At 45.2% G+C, this 17,165-nt stretch overlaps 1 protein-coding gene across 1 annotated transcript; it reads left to right on the forward strand.

Annotated features, from left to right (window-relative positions):
- Positions 1 to 1,552: 1,552 nt before the first annotated feature.
- Positions 1,553 to 6,555, forward strand: LOC147220998 (uncharacterized). Its single transcript, XM_086170616.1, has 3 exons — positions 1,553 to 3,428; positions 4,823 to 4,908; positions 5,096 to 6,555. The coding sequence occupies exons 1-3, from the start codon at positions 1,583 to 1,585 to the stop codon at positions 5,201 to 5,203; spliced, it is 2,040 nt and encodes a 679-aa protein (XP_086026742.1). The 5' UTR covers positions 1,553 to 1,582; the 3' UTR covers positions 5,204 to 6,555.
- The last annotated feature ends 10,610 nt before the right edge of the window (positions 6,556 to 17,165 follow it).

Below are 17,165 nucleotides of genomic sequence, written 5' to 3' on the forward strand. Positions count from 1 at the left end.
GTGAAAAGGCCGACATGACCGTTTTTATTTTCCGGCGCAACCTAGATAACCCCTAGTTATTTCTCGAAGGCGCCAAATGTGCGCTTTCCACCGAACCCATCCTGGCCGTTGGAGGCAGAAGGCAGCCTGCGCTGATCCTGGATCTATCTGAGGTTAAAAGCAGAGTTTCTACAAGTGCTCGCTCATCGGGGAATGTTGGGTTTCCGTTAATCATCTTAAAGACGATGGTCCAGACCTGCTTCTACATGGGGACTTGGCTATGGCGATAACATCGGACGGGACTTGACATATCCCGCAATACTTTGCAGGAAGTCGAAATGGGTCATGTATCTTCATCTGAAAAATATCGAAAAACTGACTCGATTTGACTTTTCCATCGAGACTTGTATCACCACAGCGGCCCCCCTTTGGAGCCGTATGAGGATTTTGTTGTTTTCTGCGTCTCTTCTGTAAGTATCTGGTTTCTCACTAGTGACCAAAAATGTTGACGCCCGCTCGATGGATGTAGTTGTTTTCGATGCCTCTGTGCAAAAGTCGTGGAATCGCGTTGAAGTAGTCTGAGGGAACAAATAGGGGTAATGTTTTTTGAAAGGAGCGTGGAAAATCTCGGGTTAAGCTCATTAGGAGGCGTTCCCCTGCCTCATAGCCTGAGATTTATACTCCGGGTGGCTCTGCTTCTGATGATAATCCCCTATAACAGTATGGCTGCCATTAAGCGCCTTAATACAGGTGTAAATATAGAATCATAGATTTAAACCCGCAGCTCGGGGCGGAAATAGGATTATATCATGACAACGTTGTGCATCCGCGTTGTTGTGATTGACCGCCGACGTGTTCTTCTGCGCAACCGGGGAGGACCAAGTGTAGCGGGCAACCCCAATGAGGTAAGACAGAGGATGATGGGAGTTCCCATCCAGCCAGCAGACGATGGGATATTGGAGATTCTCCATTTGTTTACCAGCAGAGGGGAGGCTTGCTGCCGAGAAAAGCCCAAGGAGACAAATGTAATGAAATCAAGGCCTCCCTCCGAGGCGTTTTTTTTGGTTATCTAACGTAACACTGAACCAGCGTTAGACCATCTGCAGGTAAAATGTCATGAGAATAAAATGAATAAGGTGTTCCCAAAGGGTTTTACTGTGTTTAAACCACAGCAACTAAAGAAATGTCCTTTCAGCGCTAGTCACCCTGAAAAGTCATGAACAAATTCCCGGCATCCGGACTTCCGTCGTGGTCATGGTCACGGTTGGCGGGTAAAGACCGACTTCCGGTTCGTGACAGGAAAAACAGAGGCCGCGCTCAGCTTCTCATCGGTGTCATCCGCTGAGCGGCGCCGGGATGAAGACAAAAATCGGTGATCGGGAGATACTACAGTGTGACGGATGATGAATATACAGATCACGACTTCGCCCAACCGCCTCCTTCCCAGCCGCCTTCCAGCACGCCTCTTTTGCTGCAAGCAGCAGGTAACGCAGGTGCCACTCGGTGTAATTCCAGTGTGACCCTTGCAAATGGGGCAGGTGACGCCACAGGGGCTAAAGCTAATCCCGGCAGCTTATACTGGCATCATGGTGAGAGGCAGTTAATGGCAACACAGGATGAGGCGGATGTAGCCACAGCGAGCGCGGCACAGATTTCCACGGCGTCTCGGACCAATGACAAGGACTGCGCTCGATCGACCGAAAACGATCAGATACCCTCGGAGCGCGCAGGAAGTCTGATGGAGCCGTCGGGAAGGCACCCTTCGGACGATACGACGGGACAAAGCCCCGAGGGTGACGCGAATCCGCGCGAGGGAAATGTATATTTGGGTGAAGCCGATACGGAGAGAGACCAATATAGAGACACGGCGGACTCCGACTCCGACGACGAGGGTACAGAAGGAGGTACAGAAGGAACCGTTTGTCCGGCAGAGTCGGAGGACGACGACGCGGCAGAAAATGTCAACGGCGACACCGTGGAAAGGAACGCCTCGGCACCGGAGGTCTCCGAGGGCGGCCAGATCAAGACCGACACGCCCAGTCCACCACAAACGCCGGTCCCGTCGGAGGCGAGAACTGACACGGAAGATCACGTCAACTGCAGATTCTTGACCTACAGGCCGTCGAAGGATATCGAGACGATCGCCACCGATATCGAGCAAGGAGAGCAACTGCTTCAGCGTCTGCAACTGGTGCAGCAGCGACAGGAGGGTGTCTCGGGCTCCCGGCAGGTTGTCCAGGAGAGGAGGGGTGAAGGGGAGGGAACCGAGGAGGCAGATTTAACAGCGGGAGGGGGGAATCTGCCGATTGGGAATGAGAGGGATGAGTACCGCGCCGATCGAGACGACGGGATAACGGCAATCGTGAATGAAGATGAAAACTTTGAAAGGGGCGAAAGAGAAGAGATAGAGATCGATGTTCGATCACTTCAGCAAGATCCTACCGGAACTCGCGGAAATGACTCCGACGACGAGAGTCACAGTTCGGTGAGCGTGGATTGGGCCGAGATGAACTCCCGTGATTCATCATTTACTCCGCCGCCCTGTCCTCCCACCGGTGAGCGACTCTCCGTGTCTGACACCTCTGTGGAAACCAAAACCGGGGAAGTGGAGCAAACAAAACATCACCTTCAGAGAAGCGAGGGTTTTGTCAACATCGCTGACAATCCGGATGTGCTGGAGTTTCCCTTTAAGACGAACTTCGTGCTGGAGCCACTTCCCGCCAAGGCCGGGCCGGGGGAGCGAAACGGCTGGCAGTTCTCGGAGCAGAAGATGCAGAGGGAGATAAGTCAGGAGATCCAGAGGGAACTGGTGCTGGTCAACCAAGGAAAGATCCCGGGGGGGTACAGCAAAGGAGAGGTGCGCATCTTAAAGGAGACCAAACTGCTGTTTGAGGCTTTCCAGCAAGATAACACAGAGGGTCCGACACGGCACAGAAAGGCGACTTCTTCGCCCATGAGAGGCCTCATTTACCCCTCGGTCCTGGAGCGCACGCGTAGCCTCGAAATGTTCTCGCTCAAGAGCTGCCCCATTTCCAGAACGCATTCGCTCAAGCTGTTCGAACCGGAGAGCTCCGGGAAGCAGGGCGAAAGCCAAAAATCGAAAAGCCCGACCGGAGGTCCGCCGGACAAGATGCGCTTATCTCCGTATCCGAAACACGACAAGCATGTGCGTCTGCACAAAAGCATGGAGGCCATTAGCACGAGGCCCGCTGTAGACCCACGGAGCCAAACCAGGGATGACGACCGGGGAGGGGAATATGCCCTTCTCAGACAAAACCCATTTTTCAAGTTGCGTCCGGCTCTGGCTCTGCAGCCGGAAGTGGAGAAGGACATCCGGGAGGCTAAGGAAAGGGAGGAAGAGCTGCGCAGGCAAAGAAGCACCTTATATGGAGATGAAGAGCAGGGCAGAGACGAAGACAAGATGTCACCGACCTCGACGGCCCTACCAGGTATGCTTGGCAAATCGGATCGCCCGGTGGAATTTGACTATAATCGCTTGGTCTCATGCTAACTGATTTTCCTGAGCTAACTGTGCATATAATTTGCCAGCCTGTTTACTTTGCTGTAACGTGGCAACCGCACAGAATCACCACAGATATCTATGAACCAACCCATCCATATCAAGTCTTGTGATTAGCATACAGGGACTACTTAATCTCCCCCGCTGTGAAAAAGCCTAAATCAATAATCCGTAATCTGGCATTTGAAAATCGGCAGGCCCGTATCTGGAACCCTGGGAGAGGCTGAGATTTGTATTCCTGACACATTCCCTTCGTACCCTGACACTATAAACAACGCCGGCATGCATTAGCAGCACTCAGCGTCATCCAAGGAGTGCTATCAACAAGTTGCGCCAACCCTGTTGCTAAAGGAGTTACATTTCATGCATCACTGCGGCGAGGAGGGGGGGCTGATATCAGGAGGTGACATTTAAGAGTTTGGGTTGGGTAAACATGTGTGTGTGTGTATGCGGTGCATGTACATACTGATGCTGTCAACACGTCCTTGGGAGGGGTGTATTCTTGGGATGATAGGGAGTGCACCATGGAGGTGGAAGGTCGTCAAGTCATGTTAGGTCAGATGTTGTTCATACGGTCCCAAATCCCAACCAAGTTGTCTGATGGCGCCATCCATGTCGAGCAGGTCTGGGCCGCACTCTTCGGAATGGTTCACGGAAACCCAACATAAGCGAAAAACTGGAATTTAGTGGGTAGAAACCTCGGACAGATCCTAGCTCAAAGTGGGCAGCCTTCTGCCTCGACCAGTTTGGGTAGAAAGAGGGCGGGCGAGAGAGGAGGATAGAAAGCGAGAGCGTGATGGAGACAGAGGGCGATTCGAGGGTCAGGAGGGACAAATGATCTAACGGTACTCATACATATAGTGCTGACAGTTACCCGCTAATAGCTGAGATGATACAAGAAAACAAAAATGGAACTAGTGGACCAACCGCGGCCCCTGGACTTGGGAGAAGAAACAAGGTTACTATCATGCACTGACGCCAGGGAGGGATGAGGGAGATGCATCATGGGATATCCCTCAGCAGAGCAGGACAATGGCTAAGTGCTAACTTATGATTTTTCAAAAGGAAAGTTTTCAAGCCTACCCTTAAACAAAGATCCATCCCCCAATGGCGATTGGACAAAGACGATAGACGTACCATCATGACGATATGTAATCGCCCTACAGGGGGGAAGTGATGTATCTTGAAGCGGTTCTTCTCAGTACCACAACGGTAGTCCGGGTAACTACCTAAAGGTGAACGGGGTCTTGTCGGACCTCCTCCCGTGGCTCCATCGACACGTCCCGCCGGCTTCTCACTCACTTTGCTCTCGCCGTCGTTTAGGCACCAAGCAGCCGTCCAGGGGCAAACTCGACCGAGTCTGGCCGCCTCCCTCCAAGAAAGAGGAGCCTCAGTCTGAGCAGAAACAGGTGATGTGTCGAGATAAATAGCTGTGGTTTTGTCCTGGCTGTACATGAACGGCATCAGGTGCCGAGACGCCGCTTGCCTTTTTTCCCGTAAATGTTTACACGAGTTCAAAGCGTTCAGATCTTGATCTGCACTAGCAACGTCCCCGCTAAAAAAACGCCGTCCTGTCACCGTCTTATCTCCCAGCAGGAGTGGAAAGTTCACAGAGGAGGAGGAGGAGGAGGCCGGAAACCTCCTCTCTGGCAACGCTGGGAGACGGGCCAGATCACGGGCCAGCAGTCCGGGGATAAGAACTAAGTCCGACGGGCACGTTGTCATCGGTGCTCACACACAATACCACTAACCAGCAGTATTGCAATCCATAAAATCAGTTCAAATGTTTCCACGCTCTAGTATCTCTGCTTCAAGCTACATTAGAAATGCTTTTTGATATTTTTAATGGATAAATAAAGCGCTGAACCCCTCGCTCTCTGGACACGGGGGAACTGAGTCACATGATTATTGCCATATATACAATTGCTGGTCAATATAGCTAGTCAGAATGGATACAATAAATGGTTACAAAGTGTTAAGGCTGTTCCAATGCTGCGTTCACTGACTTCACTCAGGCTTCCAACAACGGCCCTCCACGTTTGTTCTAAAAGAGAACAAACTCTTGGGAATCACCGGAAAATCCCATTGGACTAAAAATAAGGGATTGGTAGGATTCTCTGCTCTGACGCCAGGGATTTTACAAAGCAACTCCGACGGAGTGGTGACTTGAGTTTGGGCCCAAATTCAAATCAGCCCTGTTCATTTCTTGTATCAAATGAATCAGCATCCAAAAATGGATATATATCCTTTAAATATCTCTAAATGCAAGTCAAGTCAGATGTTATTGATATTTTGCCCCAGTTGTCCAATGACCCTTTCCACGTGTAGCAGTCTGGACAATAGAAAGCAAGAGTGGACAGGCGCTAAAACCAGTAGAGCTGACACTTACACGGTAAACGCTGAACTCATACATCAATAACTTTGATGTGTATAAAAGAAATAACGATGGTGGACGCCCAGCGGCAGATCAAGCAACGTTCCCTGGGAACCCGCCGGATGAAGATATGAGGTAGATATCATGTATTGATAAAGGGGCATGAGGTGGGCGCATCATAGGCTATCCTTTAGCAGAGTAAGCCTATGGCAGTACAACTAGGGGCTAGCCTAGCAAGCTAAGCTTACCTAAATGCAACGTTTCAAGAGTATTGAAGTTAAAAAGGAGAGGGCACCTGCCCCCTGGATGGAGATTGGACGGTGGTTCCACAGAAGAGGAGCTTTGGAACGGTTCAGGCTCCAGCTTCGGCTCTGCTTTTAGAGACTCCAGAGACCCGCAAGGGTCGAGATCTGACCGGGTGGTCGGGTTCCACAAGTTTGTGAAACACATCTTTGGCGCCCCCAAATGGAGAAACTCTTGGCATCTCTGCTGGTTGTCATTTGCTGCATGGCCATTTCCTGAGCTCTCAAATTTCATGCTCTCAAATGAGTCAACAATACATAAAAACAAGGTCTGTTGCTAAAAATACCGGTAGTGCAGTTTTCTTCGAATATGAGATAAAACAAAATAAATATATTTATATACAGATAATCTGAAGGACAGAAAAGCAAAGACATATATGTATGGCAATATATATATATATATATATATATATACAATGATAATCTTCATGAATGCAAAGAAAAAAAATACATATATAATATATAATATAAATATATATATATATATTATATATATATATATATACACATATATATATATATATATATATATATATATATATACATATATATAGGACTGTCTCAGAAAATCTGAATATTGTGATAAAGTTCTTTATCTTCTGTAATGCAATTAAAAAAACAAAAATTACTTTTTCATGATACTCTAATATTTTGGGATAGGATTTTTGAGTTTTCTTAAGATGTTAGCCATAATCAGCAATATCAAAGTAATAAAAGCCTTGCAATATGTCAGTTGATTTGTAATGTATCCAGAACGTATGACATTTTTGTTTTTGTAATTGCATTACAGAAGATAAAGAACTTTACCACAATATTCTAATTTTCTGAGACAGTCCTATACATTTATATACATATGTATATATGTGTGTATGTCCCTGCAGACAAGCCAGCAGTCACTGGTTGACTCCTGTCCAAAGCAAGAAGTTCAGATAATGATATCTAGATCTCTGTCTATATATATATATATTTATGTACCACAGAAATGCAGCTCTTATATTGTGTAAAACCCAATCACAATAAATAAGGAGTTAAATTAAAGAAAGCAGAACTGGTGCAGTTAAAACACATCATTTCCAATCAGGGGTCACGAGTCTTATTTATAACGTCATATACTGTGGATCAATTTTCCATATCCGCATGGGACTTGTGGGGGAAGGTCTTGGGTAAATTCCCCTTTGTGTTGGTATCTAAAGACGGTGGGATGGAATATGCGGTGAGTCATGAAGGACAGTTCATTTCATCCACCAGAAGAGAGCAGTAGAGTTCCAATCACTGGAGATACAGGAAGTCATTGCGCAATATGACCGCCAACCGAATCCTGACTTTCTGAACTCCACAGAGGTAAAGGTACGATCACCACCGTGATGAACCGCCGGGGTGAAAGCGGAAAAGACCTTTCGATATTTGATGTGCCGCGGTAATAGAAAAATGACACATAGTTGCGCCACTCCAGTCAGATATTAATGATGGACGTTCATGATAAACGTGAAAATGGGAATTATTTGGGGATGAGGTGCCTCATGACCAAGTAACGACAAGATTGCCCAACAAACAGTAACTGAAAACATGCAGTTGGGAGCGGAATCGTGACCGTCCTGTAAAACCGGGCAAACTTTAGAAACGGCAGAAATACCTTTTGCCTCGGTATGCCCGGCGTGTAACTGGAGACGCGCCTCGAGGCAGGCCTGAGATAATGTACAGGTCGTTCACAGGGCCTCAAATAGAAATGTCAGAATGTACGCGGCCTGGGTACGGGTGTCGCTTGGAGATGCAGTTTTACATTCCTGCCCTGGGGAACGGACCTTTCTCACGGGTCCAATGTCTTCTGAAGTTCTATAAATCAGTAAGTGACTCGGGATCCCTCCTGCCTAGACTTCAAGTATGGCCAAGAGTGAACAAATGAAGCTCAGTTTAATAGGAACAACAACTCGGATTTTGGTCCTACGGCGCCAAACCCAGACCCAATTGTCTGCTGACAACGCTCTTTTTAAGATGATCTACAGAAACCCGACATTTCCCCAACGAGCGAGCACTCGGTGGAAATATTGCAGATGGCCTTCTGCCTCGAGTGTCCGAACGAAAGCGAGAGTCTGCTGGAGACGGAGGGGTACCAGGGTAGGGATGGACAGGAACAAATGACATATCACTACTTATACCAGCGTCGCTAACAGTTGCGCGATAGTCGCCGAAAACCTACCGAACTCGAAAGAAGAAATTAGATTACTATCATGCGATGATGCTAGGACATGGGCGCGGGTGGGAGGAATGTGAAAGGTGTATCATGGGATGTCCCTTAGCAGAGTAAGCCTACGGTAACATACCAAAGGGGCTAGCCCGATGCTAACAATAAGCTTTCTTTAGGCTAGTCTGAAACAAAGAGCAGGTGACCCTCCCTGCACCAGAGAGGATGTGAGTGGATATTGTTAACGGCAGAGGGGAATAGGGGCGAGAAACAAAGCTGCACCCATAATATTTCATTTCCCGTCTGCCGAGGACGGCATGCCAAGAGCATCGCGGCTGAGGGGGGGTGGGGTGGAGGGGTGCGTCACGTACGCTGAGAAAGTACAGTAGTTACGTAACTTCTGCAATTCGCCCAGCGATGAGTCACATACTTTACGGGACCCGAGGAGAAAGATGGAGAAGGACAGTTGCTTCATAGTACATCTGTAACACTTGATGCAAGCAGCCCGTGGGCGGTGACTTGCTCAGATGTTTTGAGCGCCTTTTGTTATGAAAGCCGACCCCCTTCGGAGAACTGAAGTGAACACGGGGTGTGTTGGGGGCCTCGGGGTGAAGATAAAGGGCAATAAAACCGATTTTCAAGAACCCCAGATTAGGCCGAAATATGCGCGAGGCTCTCGCGTTACGTAATCGGCGTTCGCCAGTCCCGGCTGTGAAAAATGTTAACATGCGGCCTGGAATCAAGGACTTAACTGAATCAAATAATTGGATTTGAATACGGAAGAAGCTCCGAGGCAGCGTACACCTCCATCGGTCACCCCTCCATCCATACGTGATCATCCATACCATGGCAACAACTCCCAACCTAGTTGTTTGATGAAACTTCCCATGTAAAGCTGGTCACGACTTCCCCCCCATGAGCAAGCGCTTGGCGACGATCGCGGGGAAACATCTGTCCCGGCCTTGGAATCCCAATCCCAACATCCCAGCTCAATGCAGTGATCTATTCGTACCTACAGTTACATAGTAATAGCCGAGATGATACGATAATAGCTTGAAGATTCGCAACAGAAATAACAATGGCGAGCATCTGGCGAGATGCTGCGGTTATTCAAGCCAAACCTGCCAAAAAAGAGAGGTCAAGGACTCAGGAGACAATGCAGGGTTATTATCGTGAATTAATGGTGGGACGCAATGGTGCGGATGGGAACCCTATGGCTGCTAGCTTACGGCTAACTATGAGCTTTCTACATGTCCCCTCTGAAACAAAGAATAGATCGAGGTGCAAGGGAAGTGTGTAGCTTAACTCGAGCCTTCTGGCCTTGGATCTCCACGGCAGTGAGAACCACCTCCTCTCCTCGACGTGATGGAAACATGACGAGGCGCCGGCGCCCTCCGCGCCGTGGGCGGGCGGCGACGACAGAGACGGGCGGTGATGTCAGAGGGGTTGTCACCGTCAGCCAGCGCTGCCAAGCAGGGGCTCAACGGATGACTCTTCCTCGCTGCCCACGCCGCTCTACCCACGGCAGACATCCAATGCGGTTGTAATATATTTTAAGGCGATAAGAGGGTCGCGTTATTTGCAGAAACACGCGGCGTGGAGAATAAAAACACCCCGCTGGATAGGGTCACAGAGCTCAGCAGGCAAGGCTGACTTCAGCTATTGTCCTCAACAAACCTCCCTATTCTCTTTGACACACACACACACACACACACACACACACACACTCCTTCCAAGCCTGTGAAAGCCGTCCAGCGCACCGAACTCACAGCACAACAATCCACGCGACCATGTTTCACGTTTTCCTTCTCCGTGGCTACTCTCACCGTTCTGTCTTATTTTAATCTCCAAAAATATGATTTCTTTTCTTTATAAAGTCACTTCCTGTTGAAACTTATTTGTATTTCCTGTCTGTTTTAAGGAAATAGCTGCATTCACAGTATGGGATAAATAGAGGAGCAGTTATAGAAATGTTATTTAATTGAGTTGAAAAGAATTTCAAATTAAATGCGCTTTATTTTCATTCGTCTTCCAGGTATTTTTTTTATTTTGAAAAATTGTCATTTCCACCCGCGCCTCGCTCTTTCAGTCCACGCAGGGTTTTTCGGCGCATTAGTCAGCGAGCTAACCCTCGCTGAAATGGCAAACAAATGTCACTGGAGAGTTTATTTGAAAAGGGAGAATGAGCCAACGACAAGACACCAGGAGGGTCTCAGAGCCACGGCATAAAGAAACAAAGTGTTGATTTCTTTTAAAAGAAAATGCAGCGAGTTCCACCTTTAAAAGAGAAGCCCGCTGATTTTTTTTTTGGAGTAAAAAACAGATGAACGCGAAGAACACAAGCAATTACTGAATGCCAAAACACAATTTGGAAGTTCACCGGACATAAAGAACAAATTTTGAGCGATTAGAATCAGATCATTTAATGGATATTAAAAAACCCTACTGGTCAGAGAAAATGTTGTCCGGGTAAGAAAGCGCTCCCCGGCACTAAAAAGGTTCAGGACAGCACTTGAAGGCCGCAGCCCTTTTTCGATTTGGCCCGATATCGGTTCATCCACTGGAAATCTGTTCAGAATCTCCGACGATACACCGCGTGTACCGAAACGTTCTCGCGTCTAGTTGCTCATGCTGCGTATATCGTTATTTAATCATTATCTATAGAGCTTATCCTGCACTCAGGGTCACGGGGGAGCCGGAGCCGCACTTCCTGCATGCTTTTTGGACTATGAGAGGAAACCGGAGATCCTGGAGGAAACACGCAGACTCGAGGAGAACGCGGAGACCGCAGACGAAAAGGAATAGAACCAGTGGCCGTCGTGCTTCGCTAACGCGTCGCTACTGCTAATACCGTATCACTATTATCCCGCTCTTCTGCTACGAGGCCTTCTATTGCCGTCACTTGTAAAACGATAAAACAGAACCGAGTCAAACGCTGCGTTCCAGTCGAACGAAATAAGAAATCCACGGCATTGTCTTCCAAAACACACACATTTAACGGTGCGATGTAATAATATGTATGTCAGCGAGTTCAAAATGTAACGAAAAAGGTCCCGAAAAAGGTCAGAACAGCGGGGTCGCGGCCCAACTTTTGAAAAAATACCTCTCCAACAAGCACTACCCTTGTAATTGCACTTAGCCCCCACCCCCCCCTGCCAAATAAAATAAAATAAAATAAAAAATAAGGATGCTATGATTGAACGTATGTATGTATATGGTTCTGAGATGGCTATTTGGTTGAGTGGTCACTTCTGACTTCCGACCACTGGTACTTCGGATCTTCGGTGACCGAATTGCACTTCTTGTAAATCGCTTTGGATAAAAGCGTCTGCCGAATGATTGTAATGTAATGTAAAAAATGTAATGTAACTGGGCGCCGTATCCGGGCAGGGAAAGGCTTCTTGGCCTTCGCCGATATCGAAATTGGCAATAATCCCATCAGTTGCCGTGGCAGCTGACCAGACCGACGGCAAAGAATAACTTGATGGGTTTCTAAATATGTTGAGAACACGGGGCGCTGAGTCTTCCGTCGCTTTCTGGGTTCGTAATCGGGGCATCGGTTCATTTTGGGTTAATCTCTCTCAGCTCTTTTTGTGCGCTCCTCAAACCCCCAACCCCCAACAGCAACTGCCAAACTGCCTCCTTTCTATTTTGGGATTCAAAGGACGACGGCATTCTCTCACTCGACCGCGCTCAGTCCACTCCGTGTAAACGCCGGGATCGTGATGGAGTCTGTGTTACGTAACAGGAGAAGATCCCTTTTCATCTAAAACTCCAAATTAAAGGAGAATGAGAACAGATCGGAGTTTGGACTCTAGATGCTTTATCAACGGAGCGCTCAGATGCATGCCAAGACGAAAACCGATTATTTACTGAAAACGGCCGAGAAAACCAACATATACAGGGCTGTCTCAGAAAATCAAATGCAATTAAATGCAATGATGCAATTATGCAATGCAATTAAATGCATTAAAAAAAACACCAAAATTACTTTTTCATGATATTCTAATATTTCGAGATTGGATTTTTGAGTTTTCTTAAGATGTAAGCCATAATCTATAAGCTATATTAAAATTATAAAAGGCTTGCAATATTTCAGTTGATTTGTAACAAATCCAGAATGTATGATATTTTTGTTTTTCTAATTGCATTACAGACGATAAACTTTATCACAATATTCAAATTTTCTGAGACAGTCCTGTATGTCCTAAATATATATTTACATAAGCATGTCAAACTATTCACTCACACACACACACACACACACACACACACACACACAGCATTCATGGTCTCATTCACATATCAGAGCATTTTAGGGTCTCCAATTAATCTCCCGACTGATTTTGGACTGTGGAAGAAAACCGAAAAGGAAACCCTCCACAAAGTATCTACACTGCGTGCATAATTATTAGGAAGGGGATTATTTTGACTAATTATCATTTTATCCATAATTTCCATCTCCAAGTTGTAGAAATTTGAATGCTCGTTGGATTTAATGCATATTAATGCATGTTTGTACTGCGACACCCTATATCAAGGTTTGCATAATTATTAGGTAGATTCTTCTCAGGAAAAATGGTCCCAAAAAAGAGATTTCACTGACTCTGAAAAGTCAAAAAATGTGAAAAGTCCTTCAAAAAGATGCAGCACTCTTGAAATATCTAAGATATCAAGATGTGATCACAGAACCATCAAACGTTTTGTTGCAAATAGTAAACAGGGTTGCAAGAAGCGTGTCAAGAGGAAAAGACGCAAATCAACCGCCAAAGATTTGGGAAAATTAAACATGAAGCCGCCAGAAGCCCGTTATTCTCCGAAGCTGCCATAGTTCCACAACTATAACCTACCTGGAGTGTCAAGAAGTTTGAGGTGTTCAGTTCTCAGAGACGTGGCCGAGGTAAGAAAAGCTGAAACCCGACCGCCTCTGAACAAGACACACAAGCTGAAACGTCAAGAATGGGCCAAGAAATATCTGAAGACAGATTTTCAAAGGTTTTGTGGACTGATGAGATGAGAGTGATTCTTGACGGACCAGATGGATGGGCCCTTGCTTGGATCAGTAACGGGCACAGAGCTCCACTTCAACTCAGACACCAGCAAGGTGGAGGTTGGGTACTGGACAGATATTTAAGATGAGCCAGTTGGACCTTTCCGGGTTGAAAATGGACTCAAAATCAACTCTCAGACCTACTGACGATCTTCAGAAGACACTTTCTTCAAGCGGTGGTACAGGAAAAAGTCTGCATCTTTGAAGAAGACTTTGATTTTAATGCTTCATCACATGCAAGTATTCCAGTGCATGGCTGGCCAGTAAAGGTTTTAAAGATGAAAAACTAATGACATGTCCCCTTCTTCAACTGACTTGGCTGGTGAACACATTTACATGCACACGCTAAAGCCTGTCCTCTGTCATCGGCCATTTGACCGCTCGCTGTATATTTTGTAAATACTATATTTTATTTGTTATATTTGTGTTGCTGTTGTGTCCAACAATGTGTGTCTTTGTCCATTTTATTGCCATTTTTGACATCATGGCCGGGGGACTACAGATGAAAAATCGCCTCTTTGGCTGATTCTGGATTCTTTACTCATGTTTTATTCATGTGTGTTATGAAATTGCATTGTCCCGTTTTGAAATAAACTAATTTAAAAAAAACTTGAACCCTATTGAGAACTTTTGGGCCCTACTTAAGCAGGAAATTTACATTGAAGGTCAACAGTGCACCTCTCTGAACGGTGTCTGGGAGGCTGCACAAAAAGTTGATTCTGACCAGATCAAGAAATCGACTGTGAATGGAAGGCTTGTAACGGTTATCAAAAAAAGGGTGTCTATATTGGTCACCAAAGTTTTTTTCTTTGAAATTTCAGAAATGTTTATTTGTAAATTTTGAGTTTGTCTATTATTCTCACTTTAACAGGTGAAAATAAACAAGTGAGAAGGGAAAATCTTTGTTTTTCATTTAGTTGCATAATAATTCTGCACACTAATAGGTGCGTAATAACGGTACACATATAGATATTCTCTTAAGAAAGCCAAAATTTCACTTTTACAGCTTAAATGTTAAGGTTTGAGGGTTTGTTAACATTTTGGATTGACCAAGAGCATTGTAGTTGTACAATAACAAAATTAATCAATTACAATAAAAAAATGTATTAAGTACAATAATAAAATGAATTAATTACAATAGTAAAATGAATTACTTACAATAATAAAATGAATTAATTACAATAATAAAATGTTTTAAGGACAATAACAAAATTAATTAATTACAATTACAAAATGACTTAAGTGCATAAACCAAATTGACTTACCACAATAAAGAAATATTTAATTACAATTAAAAAAAAATCAAGTAAAATAACAAATTAATCAATGACAATTACAAAATTAATTCAGTGCAATAACACAATGGATTAATGACAATCACACAATTAATTAATTACAATAACAAGTAATTAATTATAATAACAAAATTGATTAAGTACAATAACAAAAAAATTCAGTACAATAACAGAATTAATTAATTACAATAACAAAATTAATCAAGTACAATAACGAAATTAATTCAGTACAGTAACAATTTGATTAATTACAATAAGAAAATTAATTAAGTACAATAACGAAATTAATTCAGTACAATAACAAAATTAATACAAAATTAATCCTCAAAAATGCAACTAACAGTTATACACGCAGTGAATTATTTTTTCATCATGTTCTGGGATTAAGTGTGGCAAAATGCAGTCCAGAACTTGACCCACTGGGTTTCATGTTGCAGCCTCCAGCTGGCGGACACACTGACAAGAGAGTGAAAAGGGTGAGACTCCAGCGCAGGCAGGACAACATTATCTCTGGTTTGCCATGGCCATGATGATGTAATCCGCCAGGGTAAGAGGGGCTGCATGATACGAGCGGTGGATGGTGCAGCGGGGTGGGAAAAGGCAGATTACCCTCCCACGGACAACCGGGCAGACGCTGTGGGAAACGTCGACGGACGACGGCTCCGCCCGGCCCGGGGATCCGGCCCGGTGCCAACGTCGCCTGGCTTGAACCCAGGCGCTCGGGACAGTGTGCCACTGTCACGCTGGAATGAACAGGGTGGAAAGTGGGCCATCTATATCTGCATTACCAGCCTGATTACGAGCGGATTACGCAACCCCACGGCGAGCTTTACATAACCTGGTGCGGGTTCGCTCTTTTTCTGAATCGACCCTTTGTTCCCAAATTAACAAATTTAATGGCCTGAACCTTTTATAATCCAAGCCCGCCTGCCCACCTGACTCATAATCACACAGTTATGCACCACTGACCCGGAAACTATGTGAATTTCTGTCTTGTTTTGCTTATTATTTCAAATGAATAAAATAAATGACTCATCTGAAGGACTTTTGTGTATACAAAAAGGAGATTCTTTGAAGGAGAATGTCCCTGCCTGGATGTCCTCTTATGAGATAACAATAACAAGTGGGTTTACACTGGTCTGAGTGGGCCAGTTATATACGCGTACAATGGGGCAAAAAAGTATTTCGTCAGCCACCGATTGTGCAAGTTCTCCCACTTAAAAAGATGTCATTTTCATCATAGGTACACTTCAACTATGAGAGACAGACTCTAAGAAATCACATTGCAGGATTTTTAATTAATTAATTGGTAAATTCCCCGGTAAAATAAGTATTTGGTCACCTACAAACAAGCAAGATTTCTGGCTCTCACAGACCTGTAAATTATTTTGTGAGAGGCGCCTTAGTCCTCCATACGTAACCTGTATTAATGGCACCTGTTTGAACCGGTTATAAGAATAAAAGACACCTGTCCACAACCTCAAACAGTCACACTCCAAACAGACCAAAGAGCTGTCAGAAGGACTCCAGAAGCAAAACTGTAGACCTGCACCAGGCTGGGAAGACTGACTCTGCAATAGGTAAATAACTTGGTGTGAAGAAATAAACTGAGGGACCAATTATTAGAAAATGGAAGACTTACAAGACCACTGAAGATCTCACGCCGTGGGATCAAAATGATCCCGGAACCCCACGAGGGGACCGAGTCAAATCCTGCAGTGCCAGACGTGTCCCCCTGCTTAAGACAGTACAAGTCCAGGCCCGTCAGAAGTTTGCTAGAGAGCATTTGGATGATCCAGAAGAGGATTGGGAGAATGTCCTATGGTCAGAGGAAACCAAAATAGAAATTTTTGGTAAAAACTCAACTTGTCGTGTTTGGAGGAGAAAGAATGCTGAGTTGTATTCGAATAACGCTGTACCTACTGTGAGGTACGGTGGCGGAAACACCGTGCTTTGGGGCTGTTTTTCTGCAAAGGGACCAGGACAACTGAGTGAAGTGAAGATGAATCGTGGTTGGGTCTTTCAGCATGACAATGATCCCAAATACACCGACCGGGCAACGAGGGAGTGGATTTCAAGGTATTGAGTATTGAGATGAACTTTTGTTCTTGACCAAATACTTATTTTCCACCATGATTTGCAAATAAATTCTTTAAAAATCAGACGATGTGATTATCTGGATTTTTTTTTCGCATTTCGTCTCTCACGGTTGAAGTGTAGCTATGATGAAAATCACAGGCCTCTATCATCTTTTTAAGTGAGAGAACTTGCACAATTGGTCGCTGACGAAATTCACTTTTTGCCCCAGTGTATACAGCCTTTACAGCTTGGGCAGTTCGGTTTCCCTCCTATTACATTCAAACATCACCATCGCATGTATGATTCATGCATATATTTCATAATTGCAAGTATATTCATAGCAATTCCTCCCTCTCATTCTGTATATGTATTTTATATAGAGGG

Source organism: Fistularia commersonii, chromosome 23 (assembly GCF_037954325.1).
Source record: "Fistularia commersonii isolate RoL2024-O1a breed Wild chromosome 23, RoL_Fcom_v1.0, whole genome shotgun sequence".
Taxonomy (NCBI): domain Eukaryota; kingdom Metazoa; phylum Chordata; class Actinopteri; order Syngnathiformes; family Fistulariidae; genus Fistularia; species Fistularia commersonii.

Bases quoted from the DNA above. Each gene is read 5' to 3' on its own strand.
- LOC147220998 (XM_086170616.1), top strand. From the start codon at position 1,583: ATGGCAACACAGGATGAGGCGGATGTAGCCACAGCGAGCGCGGCACAG. The intron at 3,429-4,822 runs GTATGCTTGGCA...GCCGTCGTTTAG, and splicing joins GACCTCGACGGCCCTACCAG to GCACCAAGCAGCCGTCCAGG. The intron at 4,909-5,095 runs GTGATGTGTCGA...ATCTCCCAGCAG, and splicing joins CTCAGTCTGAGCAGAAACAG to GAGTGGAAAGTTCACAGAGG.